The 27,310-nt window shown below is 45.3% G+C and overlaps 2 protein-coding genes across 3 annotated transcripts in view; both read right to left on the reverse strand.

Annotated features, from left to right (window-relative positions):
- atxn1a (ataxin 1a) overlaps positions 1 to 27,310 on the reverse strand; it is a gene marked incomplete at its 3' end in the record, with an annotated part of 177,600 nt that overhangs the window by 28,625 nt on the left and 121,665 nt on the right. For both annotated transcript variants that reach the window (XM_080734826.1, XM_080734827.1), the window contains exon 3: positions 18,599 to 18,743. The remainder of the gene's footprint in view (positions 1 to 18,598; positions 18,744 to 27,310) is intronic.
- LOC308292740 (T-complex protein 1 subunit alpha-like) lies at positions 5,449 to 7,128 on the reverse strand (the record flags this gene model as incomplete). Its single annotated transcript, XM_080735157.1, has 1 exon — positions 5,449 to 7,128. One exon carries the CDS (start codon positions 7,126 to 7,128, stop codon positions 5,449 to 5,451), a length of 1,680 nt encoding a protein of 559 aa, XP_080591283.1.

The following is a 27,310-nucleotide window of genomic DNA, read 5'->3' on the forward strand; positions in this document are numbered from 1 at the left end:
ACTTCTCTGTGACTGACTATGATGGCCTCCACTTGTTTTCTCACTTTAGGTGGATGGCTTTACACCTAAAATTTGCGGTGATAGGCTCTTCACCGCAGACTCTGATAAGGGCTTTAGGAACTCAAAATTAAGTGGTCAGCGCCGCCCGTCTTTACATATTCATTTCTTCAATGTGTTATAGCCCTCCCACTTTTTGACCGTCAAATCTAATTCCCCCCAGTGCTATATCCCTCCTTTCTGGACCGTTTCGATAGCAAATTCTTTTTGTTTTTCCATTCCTGTGCTATGACTTTATTTGCTTCAGTCTGTGTCTGTCCATTCTTCTCTCTGTCTGTCATTTGTCTCTCTGTGTCTGACCATCTTTCCATCATGTTGTCCCGCTTGTGAACTCTCTGTCAGGCTGTGTAACTAACTCTCTGGCACTGCGGTGTAGCAGTCCAGACCATTCACAAAGCTACACACACACACACACACACACACACACACACACACACACACACACACACACACACACACACACACACACACACACAGTGTGAGAAAGAAAGGGAGCGTGAGTGTGGAGTGTGAGTGTGTGTGTGTGTGTGTGTGTGTGTGTGTGTGTGTGTGTGTGTGTGTGTGTGTGTGTGTGTGTGTGTGTGTGAATGTGAGAGTGAGTGAGAGAGAGTGAGAGAGAGAGAGAGAGAGAGAGAGAGAGAGAGAGAGATTATGGAATGAGTGGAATGGACAAGCAAAGCTCTGCTAATCCTTCCATTGCTGTATAATCCTACTGACTACACAAACACATATGACACACAATACACAAACTGTATATGCACGGGTGCACGCACACACGCACAGCACACACGCACACAATGTTCTCTCCCCTCTCTCTCTCTCTCTCTCTCTCTCTCTCTCTCTCTCTCTCTCTCTAAATTACGATCTGGCATAATGTTCACATACACACATGCAGGCAAATGTCCAACGCTGAAGGACAATGCACAAATAAGCAAATATCATACCAGAGACAATATGTAATCCTGCTCGGAGAATAGATGGTGCTTTGTAAAAGCATCCAGAGAGCGAGGGAGGGAGGGAGGGAGGGAGAGAGGGAGAGAGAGAGAGAGAGAGAGAGAGAGAGAGAGAGAGAGGGAGACAGAGAGGGAGACAGAGAGAAACAACAAGACAGACAGAAAGAACACCAATTTCTATAATGAGGCCTTTGAAAAAGCGACAGACAGAGAAAAGGGAGTAAAAGACTACGCAAAAATTAAATTCCCCCCATAACTTACATCAGTGGTCTTCAACAGGGGGTCTGGGACCCCTAGGGAGTCCTCAGAGTTACTACAGGGGGTCCTCCAAATCTTTGTGTGATAGATACTTTTTTTCCCCCTTTTTATTTTAACTACTTGAATACTAGCATCCATATTCTGCGAACTTTAGCCAAAAATAGCAGATCTACAAGCTCACAACGCCTCGCCTTGGGGTCCGTGGCCAAATAGATATCATCTTGGGGGTCCTTGACATGAAAAAGTTTGAGCACCACTGACATGGAAACATAGGTTTCTTGCACACATTTTTTCAAAAATAGCAGATCTACAAGCTCGCAGCGCGGCACTCTTGTATATCTGCTATTTTTCAATAGTTAACATTCATGGGGGGCCCGCAGTGAATCCTTGTACCCAGGGCCCAGAATTTGGTGTGACGCCCCTGGTTGTGTGTCATACCCCGCCATTTGCAAATACCTTCGTAATTTCATATGCCTCTGTCTCCATAGACTTCCATGTAATTCATAGTGCACTGATAATGTCATGTCCATGCCTAGATCATGCACCACGTGTGTGCAGATTGCTCACAGCTTTCAAACAAAAAAATCTGAATGGAAATCCGTTCAGGCATTCATGAACTAGCAGCCATTATGTTTTCCTAAAATGTAAACAACATGTTTGAAAGATGGGGTTGCTATGGGGGTTAAACATGCAATTTTGCGATTGCTATCATGCCTACTACATTTTTTGGGGTCAAAACAATTTATTTTATTTATTTTTTTCAAAACGGGAAATTCTTGGGATTATCGGGCCTGGCAGGGAGGGACATTAGCATATTCTCGGGACTATCGGGCCTAGCAGGGAATGAGTTAACAGTATTCAGCCTTGAGCTTCTCTATTGACAATGGAAGGAGAACATCGAGTTTCTGTGAACTTTATATCCCAAATAATCAAGCAGGCATTTAGCACCAATCACATATTAAAATGGTTCTTTACAAAACCTGACATACAGCAAACAACACTGGGTCCAATAACAGCATGGCTTCACTTCATGCGGATCTCAGACATTATGTGTATGTATAGTCTATGACTGTCCCAAAAAGGAGGGTCCGCAAATTATTTTGGGGTCCCCAAAACTTTGACTTGACTTCCATTAAAATGACAATAAGGTTTAAATATTTCAAAAAGTGTACTGTATAACATATATGTAATAACTAGAAAAGTGCGCTCCTCAGAGCGCAGATCCTCGCCAGGCCAGGTTGCCTATCCAGGGCCCACAAGTTTGGAAGGCAGTTATAGCTAATTGGAATGGTCAAATCTGATCAATACATCTTGATCAAATGACTCCACGGATCATAATATGTAGTCATTTGTGTGAATGTTGTACTGAATGTGTAGGAGGAGTAGCAGGTACAGTATAAAGGTATAGGCCAAAACGTGAAGCGAGCTGTTATGGTGCCACCATGAGGCCGATCAATGTGTGCCAGAGCGTGTTTAAAGTGTCAAGGCAGTCGGACGCAGCGTTCATGAATTTGCCCCTACCGTCAACTTTGAAAGCCAATCGTAGCCAATCAGAAGGGCATCTGAAAAAGCAGACAGATACTGTACATCAGGATCATGTGCCACAAAGATCATGTGTATCGATTTGCGTGAGTTTGTGACAAAATCACACAAAGTGTGTTTTAAACACAAAGTCATGGTCAGGCAGAAATGGGTGTGGCCTATGTGGGAGGTTGTGTCATGATCCAAGGAATCAAGAGGGAAAAAAAAATATTGTAAGAGTTAAAGGCCAAAACGCAAATTGGCCTTTTATAGAGCCACCATGAGGCCGATTTGAAACATTTTGGGCAGAGGTTCTTCCGTGGCCTACTGGGAGTGTGCGTGCAGTTTCACACGGATCGGTCCAACGCGGCCAGAGATTAGCTGTTAACAGACATGCGGACAGACAGACAGACGGACAGACCGACCCACCCACGCTGAGTGAAAACATAATCCTCCGTCCTCTGCCGCTCCGGCCGCCTGGCGAGGATAAAAACTGGGATCCTATGTTAGCCTAGTGCAGCGAGTTCAAGATAACTGATGGCTGAACGATCCAGCAGTTTGCAAGATTAGCTCTGGACAGACAGACAGACACAGTCGGTCAGACTGTCAGTCAGATGGCTACCTCTTTCAGAGTCAAGCTGTAAAAAAAACACCAATAACTCAAACTCAATCATGTCTGGCCATCTGCAAGCAGTTCAACATCGTGTTTGATCTGCATACTGTACTGTACATGGCTGCACACCTGCACACACACACACACACACACACACACACACACACAAACACACACACGCACATCACCTCGTGAGTCGCGACATGTGTTGTATTCTCGCAAATGATGAGTCCAGCTGTGAGGAGCATGAACACAGATCGGACTGATTGTCATGAATGAACATGGCAGCAGGAACACAGAGAGAGAGAGAGAGACCAGCATGTGGCCTCGTCAGGCGTCAATGGTTTCTGCCTATTCAAAGTTACACACACAAAGCCAGGCAGACGCCAGTTCATACTCATTCATCAAAGCACTCTGGTTCACACGCATGGACAACACACACACACACACACACACACACACACACACACACACACACACACACACACACACACACACACACACACACACACACACACACACACACACACACACACACACACACACACACACACACACACAGCCACTGGTTCCACTGATGTCATCACCTTGAATGGCAACCAAAAGTAACGGCTGCCCCACCCAAAAAATACTTATTTTGTCTGTTCATCATTAATCATTATAACACAAACATTTCAGATAATATTTCAACTGGTAAGTTGGGAAAGTAGAAAATAGCAGAGTTGAAGAAAAAAATGAGAACAGCACCACTGCACAGGCGCAAGATGGTGAAGCTAACCCTCACCCACACAATGCTGCTAGTTTAAAGGTTTTGGAGAGTTACAGGACACAAAACTAAATTATATTACATCTGAGCACACCAACGTTAACCATACAAGACTGGGTCCAGTGAGGATCTGGTTCTTCATGTTGCCAGTATGCCAGTTGTCTATGACGCATGACCTCACATTTGGGAAGGGTTTCAGCCCACTTGACCAAATTGTGAAAAGAAAAAAAGAAGGAAAAAAAATTGTAGCGATGACAGTAATGAACCCAACCCGGGCCTGCGGTATGCTCACAATCACAGTAATCACAGTAATTCATTTCTAGCTGGAGCCCTGGCCTGGACTACACTACTAATTGGCTAGTACAAGTAGTGCCTATAAACCAGAGGGACAAGTAGGGCTGGTGACGGTGTGGAATGTTGCTTACTTTAATGAAAAAGTGAATGAAACATTTGGTTGCCTGACAATATGATATATAATATATATATGCAATATTAACAAAACAGATATTGTGTTTATGGAAAGCTTACATTTCTGATGAAACACCATATTGTACGTGCAAAAAAGAAACACAAATAAAAAAATCGCACCTGTGCGAAGTGAGCGGTGAAAACACGACACACGCGCATATCTCCTTGTATGCCCCATCTTGTTTTAGAGGGCTTGCTGTTTTTGAGCTGTGCTAACCTGCTCCTATGTCTGGCTTTGTGTGTAGAGACTAACGTCATAGAAAGTACGCAGAGACCGACATCACCACAGCTGATGTCACGGACATAACGGCCCATACAAGGAGATATGCACGTGGCGTGTTTGAGGTGTGATTTTAAATACATTTTAGTGGGCTCACTCTTTTTGTTTTTGAGTGGTGCTAACCGCTCCTACGTCTGGCTTTATGTGTCTGTATGAGCACAGAAGTCCATATATGCACGTGGTTGTGTTTGATACCATTCAGCACCGCTCACTTCGCACAGGTGCGATTCTAGTTTTTAACAGGCAATGATATTAGTGTGGTTTCCCGCAGGGCTGTCTGGCCACGGTCTACCCACATATCTCGATAACCGCCCGCCTTCCAACAAGCTGTGCGTATTGGTAAGGACCACAGGGAGGTATGTGCCGAGTGGGAAAGTGGGATTGATGGATTGCCCAGAACCAACATGACCTGTGTCTCTATGATAATGGGCACTGCACCAAGTACTTAAAAATGGGTATGAGTACTCATTCCCCAATGGAAATCTGCCTAATCCATACTGAATAGCTTAGTGAGACATTAGGACCAGTCACTTCAACCGTCCAGGGATCCTGACCTCAGGGCGTTCTGGTATGAGCCTTCATCCTCTTTCTGTTCGGGGAACAGCCTGATGAGGTCGTCGATACGGAGGATAGTGATGGCGGCTTCGGTGGCAAACTTTAAGCTCTTGGTCTTGACCATGGTGGGCTCATACACGCCTGCCTGACGGTTGTCTCGGGGTTTGCCATTTGCCAGGTCCAGGCCAACCCATTTGAGGTGCTTGCGTTCGGGGTTAACCTGAGCCTCGTTGTGGGCGGTTCGGAGTTTGGCCAGCAGGTCAGTGGAATCCAGTGCTGCGTTAACGGCCAGTGTCTTGGGGATGATGAGGAGGGAGCGAGCGAACTCGGCGATTGCCAATTGCTCCCGGGAACCCATGCTGACGGCGTAGTTCTCCAGGTAAATGGACAGAGCTGCCTCGACAGCGCCACCACCTGGCACAACGGATTTAGACTCCAACACCCTCTTTACGACGCACAGGGCATCATGCAGGGAGCGCTCCATCTCGTCACACATAAAGTCATTGGCCCCGCGCAGAACGATGGATGCCGATGTGCGTGCTTTGGTTTTCTTTATAAGGATAAGTTCATCATCACAGATACTTTCCTGCACCACCTCCTCAGCCTGACCCAGCATGGTGGCATCAAAAGTCTCTTCTCCCTCCAGGTTGGTCAGGGATGAGCAGAGGTTGGCTCCTGTAGCCTTGGCGATACGTTTAAGGTCTCTCTTGTGGACTCTTCTGACAGCCATGGCACCCGCATCCACAAAGTATTTCAAACACATGTCATCAATGCCGCCTGTTGTCAGGACAACGTTGGCGCCTGATGCCAGGATCTTCTGTATTCTCTCTTTGGTGATGTCCGATTCCCTCTGTCTGATCTGGTGGAGTTTCTCAGGGTCATTGATGATGACTTGGATCCCCATCCTCAACTTGGTCTTCTGCAGGCTGAAGTCTAGGCAAGCTATCTTGGCGTTGGCAATGCGTTTTACCATGCCTTGACAGCCAACAATGCAGTTCAGTGCATAGCCATTGACCAAGAAGCTTTCTTTCTGACTGCGACCGTGGGCTTTAAGCACATTGACTGACTTGATGGGGTACTTAGCCACACCCTTGCTGTCAACAAACTTCACGGCCATGGCAGCATCTACCACTATGTTGGCAAAGAAGTCTGCATCAACTCCAATGATTTTGGAAGCCATGGCTATCTTGGCTGCATTGATCAGGCAATCCTTTCCCAGGTCATCTGTCGCAATGGCGAGATTCTCCTCAATGTAGCGCACAGCCTGATCACAAGCCAGGCGGTATCCACTGATGACTGACGTGGGGTGAATCTTCTGCTTCACCAGTTCATCTGCGCTCCTCAGCAACTCTGCAGCAATGATCACCACCGAGGAGGTCCCATCTCCGACCTCCTTGTCCTGGAGGTCAGCCAAATCACACAGGACCTTGGCTGCTGGGTGCTCCACCTCCACCAGCTTCAGGATGGTTGCCCCGTCATTTGTGATAGTGACATCAGCACTGTTTTCTCCCATCAACATCTTGTCAAGCCCATAGGGCCCAAGGGAGCCCTTGAGAATGTTGCTGATTGACGAGGCGGCCATTACATTTTGAGAACGAATAGATTCACCACTTGTTCGCTCACCAAGCACACTTAATGGTGCTTCTAACAACGACATTTTGAACTCGGCTGTTTCAAATACCAGGATGTGATCTTTGCAGAGTTAAATAACTATTAATCTATGACATTTGTATCTCCCTCTCCAGACTCTATATAGTCTGACATCTGATATCACACAAAATGCAAACTGTTGCCATGGATGCCTAACTACATAGATTTGCCTGAGATCTAAGATTTCCCTACAAGAATTTAAATAGAAAAAATACTTCTGTGAACCAGGGGTTATGAGTGATGTCAGGACTCTATGGGAGCCTCACAAATCCAATACAAATGTCCACAGAGGCTCGCACACACACAACTTCTTGCATGTAACCCTCATAACGAAGAAAGGTACTGTAGTGTGTTGACTGTACAGCTACTGCTTCTGTTGTGCTCTGTGCACCATTCAAGTCCGGCGCGTGCACAGTAGATATCGCCTGGCTAAATGAAAACCTGTTTGCGCACGCGTGCCGCCTACGGGGGTATGTGGGAGAAAATGGCAAACATTTATTGAGTTTTACAAGTGGAGACACATGTAAAGGCGTAAAAGTAAATGGTTGTAAAGCCAGAGCCATGAGCGATTTATGTGACAAGTTTGAAGACAATTGGATATCTGCTGCTGTGCGACAGCATGCGTTGTAGTACACATACTATTACGATTGAGATGTGTCAAGGTGGGCTTTCTCAGAACTGTCTCTGGAGTCTCTTGCCATCTCTCTCATTACTTGCACCAGCAAACGCACAAATACTGCGATCGACTGGGTATGTATGTCGGTGTCCTTCTTTGTTTAAGCCCGTAGCCCAATCAGGGATCAGCATTTCTGGCAACGTCATCATTAACAGCCAATGAGGGACCAGTAATCCTGGTGATGCCAGTGGTGATGTTACTGGCATCGCCGGTGGTGATGCCAGTGGTGAGTGCACCTCATGGTGCGCTCTGCTGGCGCACAAGTAGGCCATACATGGCCGGCCTACAGTACTTCTGCACAAGGCGCAAGTTGGCACCTCAACAGAGTGCAGTTCTAGTTCTCTCTGTCTCTCATCTTCAAGTTCAACTCCAACTATAATATGAACACACACTTTATAGACTAGACTAGAGTGTACTTCCATAATGGGGATATTTGTTTCTCCTCTTTTCTTATGAAAACATATTGTAACTACTGGTACACATTGTTGTAGCTTGTATAATGCCAACAACTAAGCAGTAGTGTGAGACAGCAGCGGAGAGAGGCTGTCCTAAAGATAGGCCTGCACAATGGTCATATTATGTATAAAATAAAATACAAGTATATGAATGGCTATTATACTGTATATGGCTATCGCACATACAGTAGAATGTAAAACGGTGTATCTGTACTATTGCAGTTTGTGTGAATGGGTGAATGTGAAATACATTGTAAAGCACTTTGAATAGGAAAGACCGGAAAGGTTCTATAAGTGTAGTCCATTTACCACAAGGTCCAAACGTCACACATCCTCAGTCAGGACATCATCCAACCAGGGCCCATGTAGAGCTTTACTGATCAAGGTTCTGAAGTTGTGTATTTAACTGTGATTAATCCTGACTAATATTAGCACATTTGAAAAAAACAACATCTTTTGGGCTGTCAAGTCATGCAGGCATGATGCCTACGGTACTGTCATTTAACCACTGACGCCATACTTCATCATTATGACAACCCAGTGCCAATTTCTGAAACATCTGTGAAAATGTCTACTGCCTAAACTAGGAACATCAGGTTGAAAGTGGTTAAATGTGCTTTCACATAGGTTACATAGAACACACAGAACACACCATAATATATTTTCTCGTTTCTCTCTCTCTTTCTAACACAAAAGCACACAAGCGCACACACAGGCACGCATGCACGCACACACAATTTATAATACTTCATATACTCTCCCACCGACCCCATTTAAACCTCTGACTGGAGAACTGCTCGCAACAGTAGCACGGTGTGTGTAATCAGTGAAGCACACACACACGCACACACACACATACAGTACACACACACACACACACACACACACACACACACACACACACACACACACACACACACACACACACACACACACACACACACACACACACACACACACACACACACACACACACACACACACACACACACACAGAAAAAAAGTGTGTGCATTAGTGTGTGCGCGCGCACGTGCGTGCGTGCGTACGTATGCTTGTGTGCCTGCATGAGTGTCTGTACGTGTGAGTGCATTTAAGTGAGCGTGTCTGTGTGTGTGTTGCTACAGGCCTGGGGGCATTGTGTAGTACTACTAGATATCTCTCCTCTGAGACTGCTTTCAGCATTTCTCTTTGCAAGTGTTGTGCGTGCGTGCATGTGTGCATGCATGCGTGAGTGAGTGTGTGTGTGTGTGTGTGAGAGAGAGAATGTGTTAGAGAAAGAGGAAAAAAGCCATAAAGAGAGAAAGAGGAGAGAGAGGACAGAGTGAGAGAATGAAAGACAAGTAAAGAGCGGGCAGAGAAAAGACAGTTTATTAGTAAATGTGAACCAATAGTGGCCACTGGCCAGTGTGTGTGTGTGTGTGTGTGTGTGTGTGTGTGTGTGTGCGTGCGTGCGTGCGTGCGTGCGTGCGTGCGTGCGTGCGTGCGTGAGGGAGCAGAATGTGTGTGTGTGTGTGTGTGTGTGTGTGTGTGTGTGTGTGTGTGTGTGTGTGTGTGTGTGTTTATTGGAAGAGTAGAATGGAATGGTAAGGTTCAAAGCTAGCCAATAACACTTTTCCCATACGCCGAGGAGCCAAGACTTCCCCTTCTCCCTAAAGAGACTAAAATAGTGTAGTTGTTAGCTCAGTTAGCAAGCGCCATGGATGGAGCATTGCATATTTTTAACAAACTGGCTCTCCCACTACCCTCAGTTAGAGGTCTGCAAGCCTGTCTGGTCCCCAGTCAATTAGGCCAGGCTCGGACCAATTATGTTTTTAATAGATCAGGCTTGGCTCATTTAACTATGTTTATCCTTTTCTCTGATTCTCTGGGCTCATACTGTATACACACAATAACATCAACCATTGCGGTATTCACCTGTAAAATAGATATTAACCTACAGTATGTGTCCATATTATGCTCCACACTGTGATAGTCACAGTGTGGAGAGCTCCTAAAAGTTAAAAATGCTTTGGGGAAAAAGTACATTTTGGATGAATGTTGAACTGTGCAGTGCAGAATCTGAAAACAAATCCTTGCACATGACAGCAAAAACCAAAAAACAAAACGGGAACATCTCATTTACAACAGCATGCCGAGCGCGGCTGCACTGCAACAAGCTCTGCCAGTACCACAAGCCAGAGAAAGTTATCAATTGCCTTGGACATCACCGAGCTGTCACAAAAAAGTCCCAGAGGTTGGTGGAACGTTGCTGGGCTGTCAAGAAAGTAGTCCAGTTCGTGAGACAAAGTGGCCTGGCAAGCTAGTTATCCAAGACTGTTCTGCAGATAGGAGACACGTTTCAGCTCTCTATATCTCACGCTGAAATAGGGCTGTGGAATATGACTTCAAAACAATATCACAATTAGTTCAAACCTCTGCCTCAATTATGATTCATGAACGATTATTTTGAAGAAGAAAAAAAAATCCAATCTACGAGAAGCTTGTTTCTTTACTGCTGGATCACGTATTGGCAAAATTGACAGTCGGAGTCGGTATTGCTATTTCTGTGTGCATAATTATCAATGCCACTGGTATGTTGTGAGGCCTATAATATGTAATTAAACTAAAATAAGTGTACCTCTTAGAAGCATAGATATGTGTTTGCCTGTATCAAAGAGCATGCATCAGAAAAGAGTATTCATCAGAGAGAGAAAGAGAGAGAGAGAGAGAGAGAGAGAGAGAGAGAGAGAGAGAGAGAGAGAGAGAAAGGGAGTCCTGGCTAGGGCTGAAGTAGTTCTGGGCCTGTGCAGGCCAAGGTTCTACCCCAGTACAGCACAGCACAGCCAGAGCGGAACAGCCAATGTTTGTTTATTTAGACATTTGTTTATTAGCCCACTAGGCTTGCCAAAGCGTTTTCATTTGTTGAAAACAAAGGAGCACAGTCTGAAACCTGTGTTTTTTTTTTTGTTTTTGTTCAGAAACAGCAAGAAAACATCTTCAATCTATTTCCCAATCCTACAAGGAGCATGGTGCAATGCCACACCAGAAGAGGAAATGTCCACGGACAAAACAAGAACTTCCTCAATATAGAGGACATCAAAAGAATTGGCATTCATACAGTAGCAAACAACGCAGAAGGACACGCCATTGTCCTGACTGGCCGACACCCTGGTCACAGGGATGTGTGAAGCTGCTGCCAATACTGTAACGTCACAAAGAATTATAGACAAGTTAAATACTTTTGTAATGGAAGGCAGTGTTCTGTGCTGTACACTACACCCCTATTCAATTCAGTCTCATACTGTCTTTGCAGGGGAGTGTGTTGTTGATCTGTGCAGCTTTTGAAGGTTGAGGAAGTGCAGGGGCGGCATAGCTCAGGGGTAGAGAAACCGTTATTAGAGCACAAAGGGTTCCCGAAGGGTTCTCAGTTCGAATCCGGGCTCCCCCTGAGTTAATGTCGAAGAGTCCTTGAGCAAGACTAATTACTCCCGGTGAGTAGGTTGGTGCCTTGCATGGTTTCCTCCGCCACCGGTGTATGAATGTGTGCGTGAATGGGTGAATGTAATGCACAATCTATGTAAAGCGCTTTGGATAAAAGGATATAAATGCACCATTTACCATTTACCAAGTGCATTGCTCTTTCAGATAACAAGCACCAAACACTGAATAGATCTGTGCTATAGCAATGCCACAATAAAAAAGGAAAAAAAAGATTCACACATGCTGGAGGGGAAACTACTTCTCCGCATGCAGTGACCCAGCAGTGGCTTTCTCAATGTGAGAGCACGGGGGACCAGTTGGAGGTTAAGCGTCTTGCTCAGGGGCACTATACCATGGCCTGGAGGCAGGGACGTGCTGGGCCCCTGATTCAGCCCGGGAAAAAAAGAGTTGGAGAGGCCCTCATTGCGCGCTATAGAGAGATCTCTCTCTATAGCGCTGCTGCTACTCAAAGATTTGAGCATACGTACGGAGTAACCGACATACATACACACTCGGTCAAATGTTGGAGTGGCAACGCTCAATAAAAGGAGCGGTCATTCTGCCAGGAGATGGACGCTGCCTGTATTAGGACCTGAGCATCTGTCTCTATAAGGCCCCTCCAGATCTCAATGCACTACTGCAGTTGATTTGGCACAAACGAGAATAATTCTATGCTATTACACTGCCGATATCGTAAATGAAACACATTTGGTGAAAATGGCACACTGGTTTTGTTTCATGTGTTTTAATGTTTTAAATAGCTTTTATTCTATTACAGCTATATGTACTGTATGGTGTGTGTGCGTGCGTGCGTGCGTGCGTGCGTGCGTGCGTGTCCTAGTTTCTTGAGGCACATACCCTGAGGAAGGCTGGTTAAAGCCGAAACGCGTGGGTTATCCAATCTTATATTTACAATTGGCTTAAAGCCACATCCCACTTCCAAGCGGTAGGTAGGGAGAACGTCCGATGTAGGTAGAACGTAGGGAATACCGCCCATAACTCTATCATTGGCCCCCACCCTATGCCGTCCGCTCATTCGCTAGAGAGCAAGAGAGAGAGAGAGAGAGAGAGAGAGAGAGAGTCTCAGGTTACAAGAGGGAAGGGGGGGGTCAGTTGCACAGGGGGAGAGAGAGAGAGAGAGAGAGAGAGAGAGAGAGTCTCAGGTTACAAGAGGGCACACACACACACAAACACACACACACACACACACACACACTCAAAATACATGAAGAAACAGTGCTTTTTGTGGGCAACATGGCTTGGAGCAGTTGTGCGTGTGTGTGCATGTGAGCACGCGAAGCGTGCGAACTCTAGGATTCGGGCGGGCGATATTCTAGTTTTTAACATTATTCCAATATGAACTAGCCACTATGCATTAAAGGCTTTTTAACTTTTAAAGAAGAGTGCCTTGGTTCCCTTTTTTCCTTTTGGCACTACACGGTCTCTCTAGATTCTATGTATGTAATTACCTTGCTTTTTGTCGCTCTGGATAAGAGAATCTACTGAATGCCTGAATTGTAAATTGCGTGGTTATGGCCACAAAAACACCGTGACGCAGAGCCAGTCAAATTTCGGCTTCTACACAAACAGACAGAGACAAATAGCAGCAGGGGGTCTGCAGTACTTTCAAAGCTCTCAGCTTCCTAGGGGGGGGTAGACAAGTGTGGGGTAGCCCCCCATGAATGTTAACTATTGAAAAATTGCTGATATACAAGCTCACAGCGTGGCACCGAGTGCCGCACTGCAAACTTGTAGATCTGCTATTTTTGAAAAAAATGTGAAAATGTGTGCAAGAAACCTATGTTTCCATGTAAGTGATGCTCAAACTTTTTCAAGTCAAGGACCCTCAAAATGATATGAATTTGGCCACGGACCCCCATCTCAAAATATTTAGTTCCAGGGACCATCCCCCAGAAGCAAAATTTGAGTTACAAATGTTCGCCTAAAAAATACATATTCAAAGATTTTGCACACATTTTCACGACTTTTCAAAAATAGCAGATCTACAAGCTCGCAGCGCGGCACTCGGTGCCGCGCTGTGAGCTTGTAGATCTGCTATTTTTCAATAGCTAAAGTTACTAGGGCCCCTCCACTTTGGGCCCCAGTAACTCAGTCCCACTTTCCTACCCCTTGTGACGCCCCTGTGTGTGTGTGTGTGAGGTGTGCTCACAGAACACAGAATGACAGGTCTTCACTCATTTCATGCTGGTACTGTGCTGTGAAGTGTCAGTCAGAGTGTTTCAAACCCACTCGCCTGAATGAAATAACTCATCATCAAACATTACAAAGCCCCGGAACATTGTCAGGAAACCGCCTCCTGATGTAAAACTCATCCAGAGTGAGTTGTCATCCTCTGTAAGCCAGTCCAGAGAGTGTGCGTGTGCGTGAGTGTGTGTGAGTGTGAGTGTGAGTGTGAGTGTGAGTGTGTGAGTGTGAGTGTGAGTGTGAGTGTGAGTGTGAGTGTGTGAGTGTGAGTGTGAGAGTGTGAGTGTGTGTGTGTGTGTGTGTGTGTGTGTGCGTGCGTGCACGTGCGAATTATAGATAGCTAAAACTCAATGTTCATGGCAAGTTATATGCATGTTCGTGGCAGCAGTCAACAGTCTGTTACTGTCTCTTTCAAAAGCAAAACGGTCCCATCCTAATTTACAGTACACTTTAAGACAGAATAAGACATAATAAAGCCATAATAAGAAATAATGTGTTGGTAATTAGAACTAATATGTTTTATTAGACAGAAACAAAGACAGAATAGCAGAAAGAGCGGATACATTCTCTGGCACCTGCCGCGGAACTACCGCGGCAGGTACCGCCGCACGACCGGCAGTTCGAACGGCAGTCGCACTGCATCGCCGGCGATAGGCCTGTCAGTTCGACCGGCAGTCCCGGCAGTAGGACCGGCGGCCGCCGCACGGACCGGCAGGTCCCGTCGCGGTAAACTGCCGGTCCGTGCGGTGGTGGCTGCCGCGGCAGTTACCAGCGATGCTGGTCCTAGCTACAGATCCGTGCGGCGGCCGCCGGTCCTATCGCCGGGCGATGCAGCACGACTGATGGCCAAACTGCCGGTCGGCAGGTGCCAGTGCCAGAGAATGTATTCGCTCTTTCTGCTATTCTGTCTTTGTTTCTGTCTAATAAAACATATTAGTTCTAATTACCAACACATTATTTCTTATTATGGCTTTATTTCTTATTATGGCTTTATTATATCTTATTCTGTCTTAAAGTGTGCTGTAAATTAGGATGGGACCAGCAAAACGACATACTGGTCCATTTTAAAATAAAGTGCATAAAAACTACTAGCAGGGTATTTACAGTAGGAAAGAGACGTGAATAACCATTGATTTCCTCTGACTGCCAGATAGGATGTCCGAGGATGGATGGAGCATGGAGGCCAGGAGGCGGAGACAGATTGTATCGCATCTCTCATCTCTACTTGAAGAGTTTGTACATAGAGGTTGCACAATATAACTAAAGTGAATTCTGGCATTTTGGATTTTTTTGAATAATAGTGAAACGAGTCCAGCCACAAGCTCTCAAAACATCACACAGCAACGTGTTTTGCTATTACAAATACATAGAAATGAATTGATATCGTCACAACAGGATATTACTGTCACAATGACAATATCGAGGGCCTCGAGGCATTTGAATAAAAGAATATCACTCAAAAATGTGTGATATTAAATATATTTAATATATTTAAATATATGTTTATACATGCAAAAAACCTGCGCACACTCACACACTAAAACAGTCTAAAACAGTATCCTAACATTGAGAAGTCGTTTAAATGCCTGGCTTCACCTCCCCTCCCCTCCCCTCCCCTCCGCTCCTCTCAAACAGAGACATCATTCACAGAGCGCGTTCCTTCTCCAACACACTCGGAGGAAGAAGCATGTTCTCGCTTGCTTACTCTCACACTGTATGTGCGTGTATTTGTGTGTGTGTGTGTTTGTTTGTATATGTGTGTGCGCGTGTGCATGAAAGATACCGCTGAAGTATGATTTTATGGAGAGCTTCTGGTGAAGGCAGGGTAAACAGACAGCAACTGTCGCTAGGCAGATCAACGCTTTCGCTTTCCCTCGAATTTCGCTCTCCACCAATCACACCACCGGCAGGCAGCGCAACAAACTCGGCGACCTCACTTAGCCACAGCCTGAGGGCTGCGTCTTAATAATTGAATGATGCTTTTTTTTCTCCTTCTCCATCTCGCTGACTGCCAACACCCACCCCTACCCACGCCATGTGCACTGCTTTTAAATTAATGTGAGAATGATAACCAGCTTACTGCGAGTCATCCGCTATACCAGGGGTCTTCAACAGGGGGTCTGGGACCCCTAGGGGGTCCTCAGAGTTACTACAGGGGGTCCTCCAAATCTTTGTGTGATAGAAACCTTTTTTCTCCTTTTTTTATATTAACCACTTGAACACTAGCGTCCATATTCTGAGAAATGTAGCCAAAAATAGCAGATCTACAAGCTCAAAACGCCTCGCACTGCGAGGCGTTGTGAGCTTGTAGATCGGCTAATTTCGGCAAAGAGGTTTTATAGAGGGGAAAAAAAGCAGACCAAGTACAGAGTGAAAGGTCAACTAATACTTTCCATAGTCTAGTTTTACACTGTGGTATTTCTACTTTTACAAAGTCGGAGTGTTTCTTCCACCACTGCATTTATTTTAGAGCATTAAGCAACTGCCCGATAGAGTGACGTTCCGGCATAGGAGTTGTTAGTTTGACTGTCACATTTAATTTGATGTAACAAGCTTTGTCATTGCCGATCTTTGGAGTCGTAACCGCTGCTGCTGCATCGCCACGGGCCTCGCTTTGCAAATAAACCTGTCACTCATGACTCCCGTGGCACACATCCACGCCATGCCCAGTGCATTTGATTTGATTTTAATTCCACTGAAGTGGGAGCCCACTTGTCATACAATCACTATACCAATGGGCTCCCCCCTGTTTTAGAGCCAGAGCAAATACAGTATGGAGCTTGTTTTAAAGTAGGCAATTCTTTTTACCCATTTTAGTCATTATTCCAATGAATTCCTTCCACTGCTTGCCACTGCTGTTGCACCCTACTCATATAACCAAACATGTGTCAAATAGAAGACTTGGTAAATAAATCTAATGTCACCACAAACGCTGTCCCCCACACACACACACACACACACACACACACACACACACACACACACACACACACACACACACACACACACACACACACACACACACACACACACACACACACACACACACACACACACACACACACGGGGGCACGATCAAAGAGCATTGTACAGTAACTCCCTCATTAGATGGTCTGATAAGAGGTAGGCGTGGGCGATATGGTGATAATTATCTTTGAGACGATACAATGTCTCCACAATATGCTTTTTCAGTGATATCGTATATATCATGATACAATTGAGGGAGCCTTGTAAAAAAATCCTGTTTAATCGTTAATACAGAGATTCATTGCAGAATTCAATTTAAACCTGCATTTTGGTCTAAATCAGTAGTTCTCAAACTTTAAAATGTCAAGGTCTCCGCTTATACAAGGTCTCCGCTTATACAAATTTGTATACTGTCAGAGTTATATACTTGTAAAGTTCAATTTAGACCTCCCAAAAGGAGCCCAGAGAGTCTAGTTTTTGTCAAGTAACTTGAAAAATAACCATAAAAAAACCAACGTGAAAAAGAATCGTGATAAAATCGTGATACAGCTTGGGAAAATATCGTGATATTCATGGGTTGCATTTGTAGTCCTAAACCGGCCATATTGAGGACCAACACAGGTGTTCAATTTGTCTGATTGGCAAAGAACCAATGTTCAACGTTAATCAAAACACCTGTGTTGGTCCTCAAAATGGCTCGTGTAGGACTACAAATGCAACCCATGAATTGTATTTTTCCATATCGCCCACCCCTAATAAGAGGTATGGAGCAGGGATTGACACTAACGGTTGCCCGACTGCCCGGGGCAAGTAAAAAAAGAGGTCGGGCAGGTGAAGTTTGCTACTGGGTTGCCCGACAGGGCATGTGCACATTTTGAGTTACAATAATGAGAATCTGTGCCTACTTGAACAGGGCTAGTGTTCCGTCTGTCTGTCTCTATCTCACTCTCGCTCCCCCCTCCCAAGTCCATCCCTCCACACACACACACACTCACACACACACGCTGAACGAACGTGCAGCCAGTGGCTCATAGACTGTAAAAGCAGTGGCTACTTGAGCTAGCAGTCGAAAACAGCTAATCTACAAGGCGTGCAAATTCACATTATGCTAAAGCATGGCCAGATTAATGCACACGCTTTACGGTGGGGAGAAAGTGAAAGAAGACAGAACTATTCCCGTAAAAGTGCCAAAATCTATAGCAAAGGCTGCTGAAGGAGCGCTCGAGCGCTAAAGCGATAAAATGTCCGCGAATCGTCTATTTTTCGTGCGAAGCGTCTAATATTTCCGTGCTATCAACAGTGCCTTTCCGATGATTCCCTCCCTGTTGGTAGCCAGCCACACACATCCACACTATTGCGCTACATAATGCATTTAATCATGAGCAGCATGTGTGTCACTGTGTCCACTGCAGTCTGTTAGCGTTCTTCTGTGCTAAGATACATCTCCAACTCGTCTGCTGTCTAGTGTTGCCAGGTTTTGTTGTGTGTGTGTGTGTGTGTGTGTGTGTGTGTGTGTGTGTGTGTGTGTGTGTGTGTGTGTGTGTGTGTGTGTGTGTGTGTGTGTGTGTGTGTGTGTTGGGTGGGGGTGGGGGGGCAAGTGGCCAAGACCTGAGGGCAAGTAGATCATGACCTGTACTTGCCCGACGGGCAAGTGCCTCTGAGACCTTAGTGTCAACCCCTGTGGAGGATATTGGGCAGGAAGGAGTGTTCTCACCTCATCCAACACAGCTCTGCCAGATTGCCCCCGGGTGGGTCAACAGGTGGTACGGCCCTGGGTGGGTCAACAGGTGGTACAGCCCATGGACAGGGTTCCAGACGGCCCCAGAATGCAGTGCTTCGTCTCAGGCACACAGTAGGACCTGATGGAAAAGAAGACACACGTGAGCATGGAGATATAGTGGAACACTGGTTCCCAAACACTGGGTCGGGACCCATGTGTGGGTCACAGACACATTTTTAATGGGTCCCTTGATTTCTTGTTTCCTACAGTTAGTTTTGAGTTATTATTGTTTCAAAACATTTTCAAAAGACATTCTCCAAAAAGCAAAGAGTTGAATGAATAAAAAAAAAATGCAATGATTTTTCAAGTAATTTCATTAACTCATTTCACTGCGAAGAAAAAACGTCGACTTTTGTGGTTGCCTGCCGCAACAATGGGGCAGTATGGATTTGTTTCTCTCGTGTTCATACGGACCCATTTCATAGTTTTATTTTGCCTAGATAGAGCATTGGTTAACGGTGGTTTAGGGGGGAAATATTTGCAAGAAACTCATCATCATCAACAGGGCCTGGGTGACTCATGTGAGACACACACACACACACACACACACACACACACACACACAGACACACACACACACACACACACACACACACACACACACACACACACACACACACACACACACACACACACACACACACAAACTGAAGCAGCAGTGTGGTGAATGCTGGCAGCACGCTCACACACTGTGGGACTAATTACAAGTGTTGTGGTGAGATAATTGGTATGTTTCTGGGATGTGAGATTGTGTGTGTGTGTCACTGTGTGTGTGTGTGTGTGTGTGTGTGTGTGTGTGTGTGTGTGTGTGTGTGTGTGTGTGTGTGTGTGTGTGTGTGTGTGTGTGTGTACTGTTGTCCTGAAATACACTAGTGACCTACTTCTAACCTGAGAGGGTTGAGCACATAGGAGTGTGCAGCGATGAGCAGGTGGGTGAAAGAGAAAGAGTGTGAATATGTGTCTATCTGTCTGTGTGTGCGTGCAGGCGTGTGCATTTGTTTCAGCTGGTTAGACAGATAGTGGAGCTGTGTGTGGTTGTTCCATGGACGTACACACCATATGGATGCTTTATAGCACCCCCCCCCCCCCTCCCCCTCTCTCTGTGTTATTCCCTGTAGAATCAAGACAGTTCAGGCACAATGATTCTGTATCACAAGACAGTTTCAGGACTGGCAGTGAATTAACAGCCCGTTCACGTCACCCGTGCAGACATGTTGGGACGCTTTCAGCGTCATCCGATAAGACACGGAGAGAGAGTCTTAGTGCGCATGCGACGACACATGTTTACTCGAACATGTATCTATCGTCAGTGGGACGCAAACCACCGCCATGCTGCCCTACCGACTGAGCTAGCAATCCTGGCTGACAAAGCCACTTTTTTTTGTGCTTTTATCTTTGACAACGTGGATTCTAACGCAAGTGGAGGATTCTAACGCAACGTGGAGGTCCACCTAAACTATGCCTAACTCTAACCCAAACCCTAAACCTAACCTCAGTAAAACTATGCCTAACCCTAACCCAAACCTTAACCTCAGTAAAACTAACCCGCCGGCGTCGTGGATAGTGGTGTGATAGGTAACGTCGGGTGGCTGGTAAACCTTACATAGCGTTTTCGAATCCCACTTCGGGAATGACTTTTTTTCCTTCTTCTTAGACCACTGGGCTTACCCAAAGCGTCCCCCACTTGAAGCAGTAGGCATACCCAAAGCGTCCCCTCTTGTGACGCAGTAGGGTCCTTGACAAGGCGTTAGGTGTCTGACTACTTGGGGGTGAGAATATGTTGGAATTAACAGAGAGAAAGAGAGAGACAGAGAGTGAGACCAGGCCTGTCACAATTATTAAATCATCGTCTAATGGCAACTATTTGACATAATCGCGATTATTTCACATAATTGTCATAATCGTTTCCATGTTGAAAAAAATGATCTAACATTTTTTTTAAATAGTGGAAATAGCCGATCTACAAGCTCACAACGCGTGGCATCGTGACAGCCCTAAGTGAGACAGAGTGAATGAGAGAGAGTGAGACAAGATGTCTGCTATGGTAGACATAGGAAAATCAATATGTTTCCACAGTGGGCTGAAACACCAGGCTTATGTTACACCAGAGGGAGAGAGAGAGTACACACGCACGCGCACAAACACAGTCCATGCCCACCACTACTCCATCCTGTGTGTGTGTGTGTGTGTGTGTGCGCGCGCTGCGCGCGGCCGTGCGTATGTGTGAATGAGCGAGTTAGTCAGTGAGATAGAGAGAAGAGATAGATGGAGAGAAAGGAAGCGTTTTTCACACTGTGGCTGTGGATAATCAGACACCAACTGGCAAAGGAATCAATCACACTGTATTAAGAGAGAGAGAGAGAAAGAAAGAGTGAGAGAGGGGGGGTGAAAGGGATAGATATAGAGATAGGAAGAGAGCGAGAAAGAGGGTGTCAACAAAGATAAAGAAAATGGCAACATGAGAGTAAAACATCCCATGAAAAGAACATAATTGGCAAAGAGCTATATAGACAAAGAGACTGGAGAGAATAAACAAAAGATTGAAAGGAAAGAAGAGGAGAGAGAGAGAGAGAGAGAGAGAGAGAGAGAGAGAGAGAGAGAGAGAGAGAGAGAGAGAGAGAGAGAGAGAGAGAGAGAGAGAGAGAGAGAGAGAGAGAGAGAGACATTGTGGCAGAAGACAGGCAGAGAAACGGGAGGAGAACTTTGGCAAAGCAGGGTATCTGAGAGATGAGAATCAAGGTCTCGTTCCAGAAGTCTCCATATCTCCCTTGAACTCAATATTTCAAACAGTCACAGCATCTCTTATGACACAGCCTACAGCACAGTCTTAAAATATAGAGAAAAATTATTTGGGAGTTGAAATATACATTTTATATTGCATTTACTGTATGTATAATGTGTAAATAATTATATAAAAATATTCCTAAATTCTGTATAAAGCATATCTTTTCCAAACCTTTGTACAGTTGGAAAGATATAAGTGTGGGCCTAAGAGACCATCTTAGTACTGCCCCACCGACAATATTGATGAGATTACGGAATACTTCATTAAAGTTGATTGGCATCCCCTGTACTGAGACGGCATGCACTGCCAATAACTGTCAGTCACACACACACACACACACACACACACACACACACACACACACACACACACACACACACACACACACACACACACACACACACACACACACACACACACACACACACTTGCGTGCACGCATGCGTGTGAATCTCCACTCACACAAAGTGTCTTGAATCAATCTCGATGCTTCATGTTCAATCCAATCTGGCTAGCCATCGTCAAAGAAAAGGGAACGCCCACTCAGGTTGTCCCTCTTCCTCATGTCTCGAGAGAATGTGTTCAATCACACAGGGGCGCCTGTATGTCAAGTGGCTCAGGCTCGTACCACATACAGTAGGCGTTGATGCCTGACACAGTGTGTCCCAGGTTCGATTCCGGATTTGCTGCATGTCATTCATCAAATCTCGCCCTATATCCTGTCTCTCTCCACTCTCAAATATTTCCAGATGGGGGTCTGTCCAGGCACTTGCACACATAGACATCAAAGGGGGCTTGAGCACCTGCCCGTTTACTCATCTGTAAAAAAGTGCCCTCTCCAGACCATGAATGCAGTTTTTACTTTGGTGAAAGAAATGCAAATATCCTCTTTCCATGTGAAGGCAGCATTGCCCAAACTCTCCTGAACTTTAATGCAGCATCTTATGATGAAAGAATTGCAATTATGTGTAGAAATCCCAGTATTGACTTGATTATGCTTGCTTCGGGGTGGTATCAAGCACCAAAAATAGCCGACCTCCAAGCTCACAACGGGTCGCAGCGCAGCGCGACGCGTTGTGAGCTTGGAGGTCTGCTATTTTTCGATATTTCCACCAAAAGGCCCTTTTAGAAATTTCAGCCCCTGCCTCTCTAACATTCTCTGCACGTCCCAGGGTCTGTCAGTTAGTTTAGAGGTGCTGGACAATGAAAGGGTTTGAGAAGCACTAGTGTACTGCATGTGCCATTCTTTCCTTGGAGTGCTCTGTCCGTCACCACAGTGGATGGCACCGTACAAACCCTCTGCTCCAGGCATCCCAGCCCGTGTGTCTTTTCATAGAACAAGCCAGGGACAGGCCGGCCATTAGGAAAAAAATGTAAATAAAATGTCGGCCTTCGTTCCATTTTGGGGGCTGGGCGGCCAACAAAGTAAATCGTCACTGTCGGGCAGAAACCTCGTATCTCCAAGTTTCAAATTGATACATCTTTTCGCAAAGCAAAGCCCTGCTTCATCATATAAGGCCGTAGCACAAAAGTAGTGAAAACAGCAGATCTACAAGCACACAACGCCTCGCACTTGTGTGCTTGTAGATCGGCAGTTTTCACTAGTTTAAATCATTTTTAAAATGATAAATACAAAACAAACGGTTTTGGACATACAAGGTTTCCACCCGACAACGACGAAATATAACTCATGTACAGTAATTTTCCCACTGGCTTGTCACTTGTCATGATCTGAAATGGCAAATCTTTGAGTAGCAGCAGCACTATAGAGAGAGATCTCTCTCTATAGCACGCAATGAGGGCCTCTCCAACTCTTTTTCCCGGGCTGAATCAGGGGCCCAGCACGTCCCTGGAACAAGCCAACAGACTGAGCAACCGCAAATACTGGGCTCCTCACATTCCCTCGCAATGTTGTGCTTTCTCTCCTCAAAACTGTCCCTGCAATTGTTCTTTGCAATTCTTTAACCACTTAAATCCTATTTGTACATCAAATAGTGGAAGAGAGCTGATCTACAGGCTTACATTCCGACATGCTGCCATTACGACATTGACTTCTAATTGTCTGAGTGGTAGCACTTCCATAGAGGTTAGGGTTAGGGATAGGTATAGGGTTAGTGTCGGAATGGGGGGGATGTTGGAATGGCAGCACGTCGGAATGGGGGGATGCACCCCAATGCACCGTGACACAGTCTGAGCTCGTAGATCTGCTATTTTCGGTATTTGTGAAAACTGTTGAAATATTTGGTGAAATTCTTGCACCCATATTTGAGCACTGCCTACAGCTCCAACATTTGACCCAATTCTGTATTTCCGTCTGTCCATATGTATGAGTACGGCCTCAACAGCTGCAATACCGCTGGGTGACCTACCTTCAAGTGGCACTGTTGAGCAAGGCACCGCTCACTCCCACTGGGTGGGGTTTTTTGCATCCAAATCGAATTTATCTTGGATTCTTTTCCCATATCATGCTTTTGGTCAAAAGGGACTGTTTTCTATGGACCATAACTTACGCACGGATCATCACAGTTTTATTTTTTCTTCTCTGTGTGAAAGAAAAGCTGTTCATCAGCCGTGACCGGGACCCCCTGTGTACATACATAATGGACACATGCTGTGTACATGGGGCCCTCAAAGATCAGGTAAAAACAATAGGAAAGATATCGGACTAATCTACATTAGTTATGGCACAACTATGGCAGGCAAAGTGTTAAATAAATTAATACACTGACCCAAAGGTAACAACAAAACAAAGTATTTCCTTGCGTAGTGGAAATATTCCATATTGTCGCATGATCATACGCCGAGCACAACGCGGTCGCCTCGGAAAACAAGGAAGTGTTGATCAAACAGAATCAATTTTCGGGTTACCGCATCGTCTGTCTCTTTCTCGCTTCAAATGTTGTCAAAAACATTCTTGAGAGCAACCAGGTGTACTGAGGCTTTGATATATAGAGCGGAGCGGTCATTATCAAGGAATAACACACCGCTGAATTCAGCGAGTGACCAATCAGAATCAAGCACTCAACAAAGCTGTGTAATAACTTGATTTATACTCTACAAGCTCACAACATGTTGTGATGTGATGCGTTGTGAGCCTGTGTATCTGCTATTTTGGGCACGGGACACCAGAGCCCAACAACAAAGCATAAATTAAGCATTAGTGCAAGGTACAGTATGAGGCTCACACAAGGACATTTATTTGGAGCCCAAACGCTCCAAACACAAAACAACAAAAGTGCGCTTGCATACATAAAACAGAACGGCTCACAGGACTCCCTTCTTAACTCATTGAGTGCCAATCCCGAACTAGTTCGGCTTTATTATCGCATCCCACAGTGCCGATCCCGAACTAGTTCGGCTTTTTAATAAAAAAATAAAAAAAATCAAAACATTTTTTTTTTGTCCTCTGCTTACAAAGGACGATATTTGCCGATATTTGCTGATATTTACCATCCACTCCAATGCAATCCAGGATCTTTAGAGCTCATTTTCTCTGTTTCTTCTCCCATGCATTAGGTGTGCAAGGTTTAATCATGGCTAAGTTGACGAAAATCTAAATCTAAAATGCTTGGTAGCCAATAGCTAACTTCAAGCTAACTTCATCCTCTTCCTGTACATGCTCAAAGGAAAGTGTTCTGGCAAGTCATGGCTCCAGGGCTTGGGCATGCATTACCAGCATATCTCCATTATTCTCTGGTCACTGGGCGCCCTCTAGTGGTGATAGGCTGGCATTAAATGAGTTAAATTAAACATCAAACCGGTTTGTTGTTTAATGGAGATGGAATATGAAGCGATGACTAAGGATATGTAATAGTAAAACCACAGGGCATTCTTTGTCTGTCTGCTTCTACTTGGGAGAGAGTTCAGTCACTCTGTAAGTCATTATTATGGAGTATACACATTACTAACTACAGTTCACATATCATCATTCATTATGAAGAGCAGACACACACACACGCGCGCACACACACACACACACACACACACACACACACACACACACACACACACACACACACACACACACACACACACACACACACACACACACACACACACAGTGGATAATAAGCAGCTGATTTCTAATGGCATTTCCCCGCAGAATTCTTAGGCTGCTGACGTAGTGTCGGACAGCTGGCTGTTTGGTTGAATCAAGTCGGAAGAATGCAGCATGTGTGTCTGCGTGCTGGCCTGTGTGTGTGTGTGTGTGTGTGTGTGTGTGTGTGTGTGTGTGTGTGTGTGTGTGTGTGTGTGTGTGTGTGTGTGTGTGTGTGTGTGTGTGTGTGTGTGTCTATGTGGACGCATGCCAGTGGTGGAAGAAGTACTCCCATCTTTTGTTTAAGTACAAGAGTATCAATACTAGCGCAATGTAGAAACACTTATACTGTACTTAAAGTACCAAAAGTACTCATTATGCAGAATGTCTCGTTTCACAAGTTATCATCATGTACTAAATGTATAAGAATCTTTTGAAAATAGCCAAAGTTTAAATAGGGAATGTGTGTTTTGTAATAATAATCAAAATCTACACGTCACTACTAGTAACTAAAGCTTTCAAAATAACTGTAGTGAGTAAAAGTACAATATTTGTCTCTTTAAAATTCCAGTAAAGCAAAAGTACCTCTAAATTGTTCTTAAGCACAGTACTTGAGTAAATGCACTTCACCGGGCATGCGCGCGCGCGCGTGTGTGTGTCTATATGGACACATGCATACTGTATGTGTCTATGCGCTTGAACGTCCACGCGCGTGCACGTCTGCCAGAGGACGTCTGGCGGACCGCTGCGGTAGTGTAAGGGAAATGCCTTTGGAAAACCACAACTCCCTTTTCCTAGAACCTTAACATGTCTGTCATTCCACAAGCCAGGAGTCAGCCCTGATGTTTAGTTCAAGGTGCCCGCTGAGGGAGGAATGTTATCTTGGGTGTACACATGTCTGCAAACACCAGTGTCATTCACCTATCTGCACCCTTTATCTAGCATTCCACTTTCTTTTTTTGTGTCTCCTTACTGGAACTGGGGTGGGGTGCTTTTACCTCCAACCACCCACTAGAAAAAAGTAAAAGTTGACGAGTGGTTTTTCAGTGAGTGTTACTGTATGTGATGATGGCCATTACAGATTAAGACGCATAGATGAAAGAGGGAGGCTTCTTGACAGGGACGTGCAGAGAATGATAGAGAGGCAGGGGCTGAACTATCTAAAAGGGCCTATTGATGAAAATATTGAAAATAGCAGACCTCCAAGCTCACGACGTGGAGGTCGGCTATTTTCACTATAGCATGCATGGTCTGGAGAGGGCACTTTTTAACACAACCTCTGCCAAAAAAATACCCCTTTGTAGGGCTTCTCTGCCATGCCCGAGGAACCCGAAGATTTAATAAGCTTTAATGTATTTATTTTTTATCGAAGCCGAACTAAAATAGGCCGGAACTAATGCTCCGGGATCGGTTTATGGAGCGGACCGATTAACATTGAAGCCGCAAACCGGAAGTGGATGGTCCGTCCTCTATTCCGGCCTGTTAGCTTTCTGGGTAAACACCGCGGCTTACAGATGGAGAACGGATTGATCAATTGAAAAAGTTTCAACGGATTTGAGAAGCTGATGGAAAACGCAAACACACGATGCATAGCAGTGTCCGATCACGCACGATGGGAACTGGATTAGTGCCCCGCGTTAACAGGTAGGAGAAGCCAGCAGTGAAAGACATAGAAAAATCTTCGGGCTCCTCGGCCGTAAACTGATGACTATGTGTGCACGTGCCTGCTTCTTTATACTGAAGGAAGGAAGGAAGGACAGACGGACGGACGGACGGACAGACGGACGGACAGACGGACGGAAAAAAGGAAGGCCGGACAGATGTA

The sequence above is a fragment of the Nannobrachium achirus genome (assembly GCF_963921795.1).
Source record: "Nannobrachium achirus genome assembly, chromosome: 10".
Classification (NCBI taxonomy): Eukaryota; Metazoa; Chordata; class Actinopteri; order Myctophiformes; family Myctophidae; genus Nannobrachium; species Nannobrachium achirus.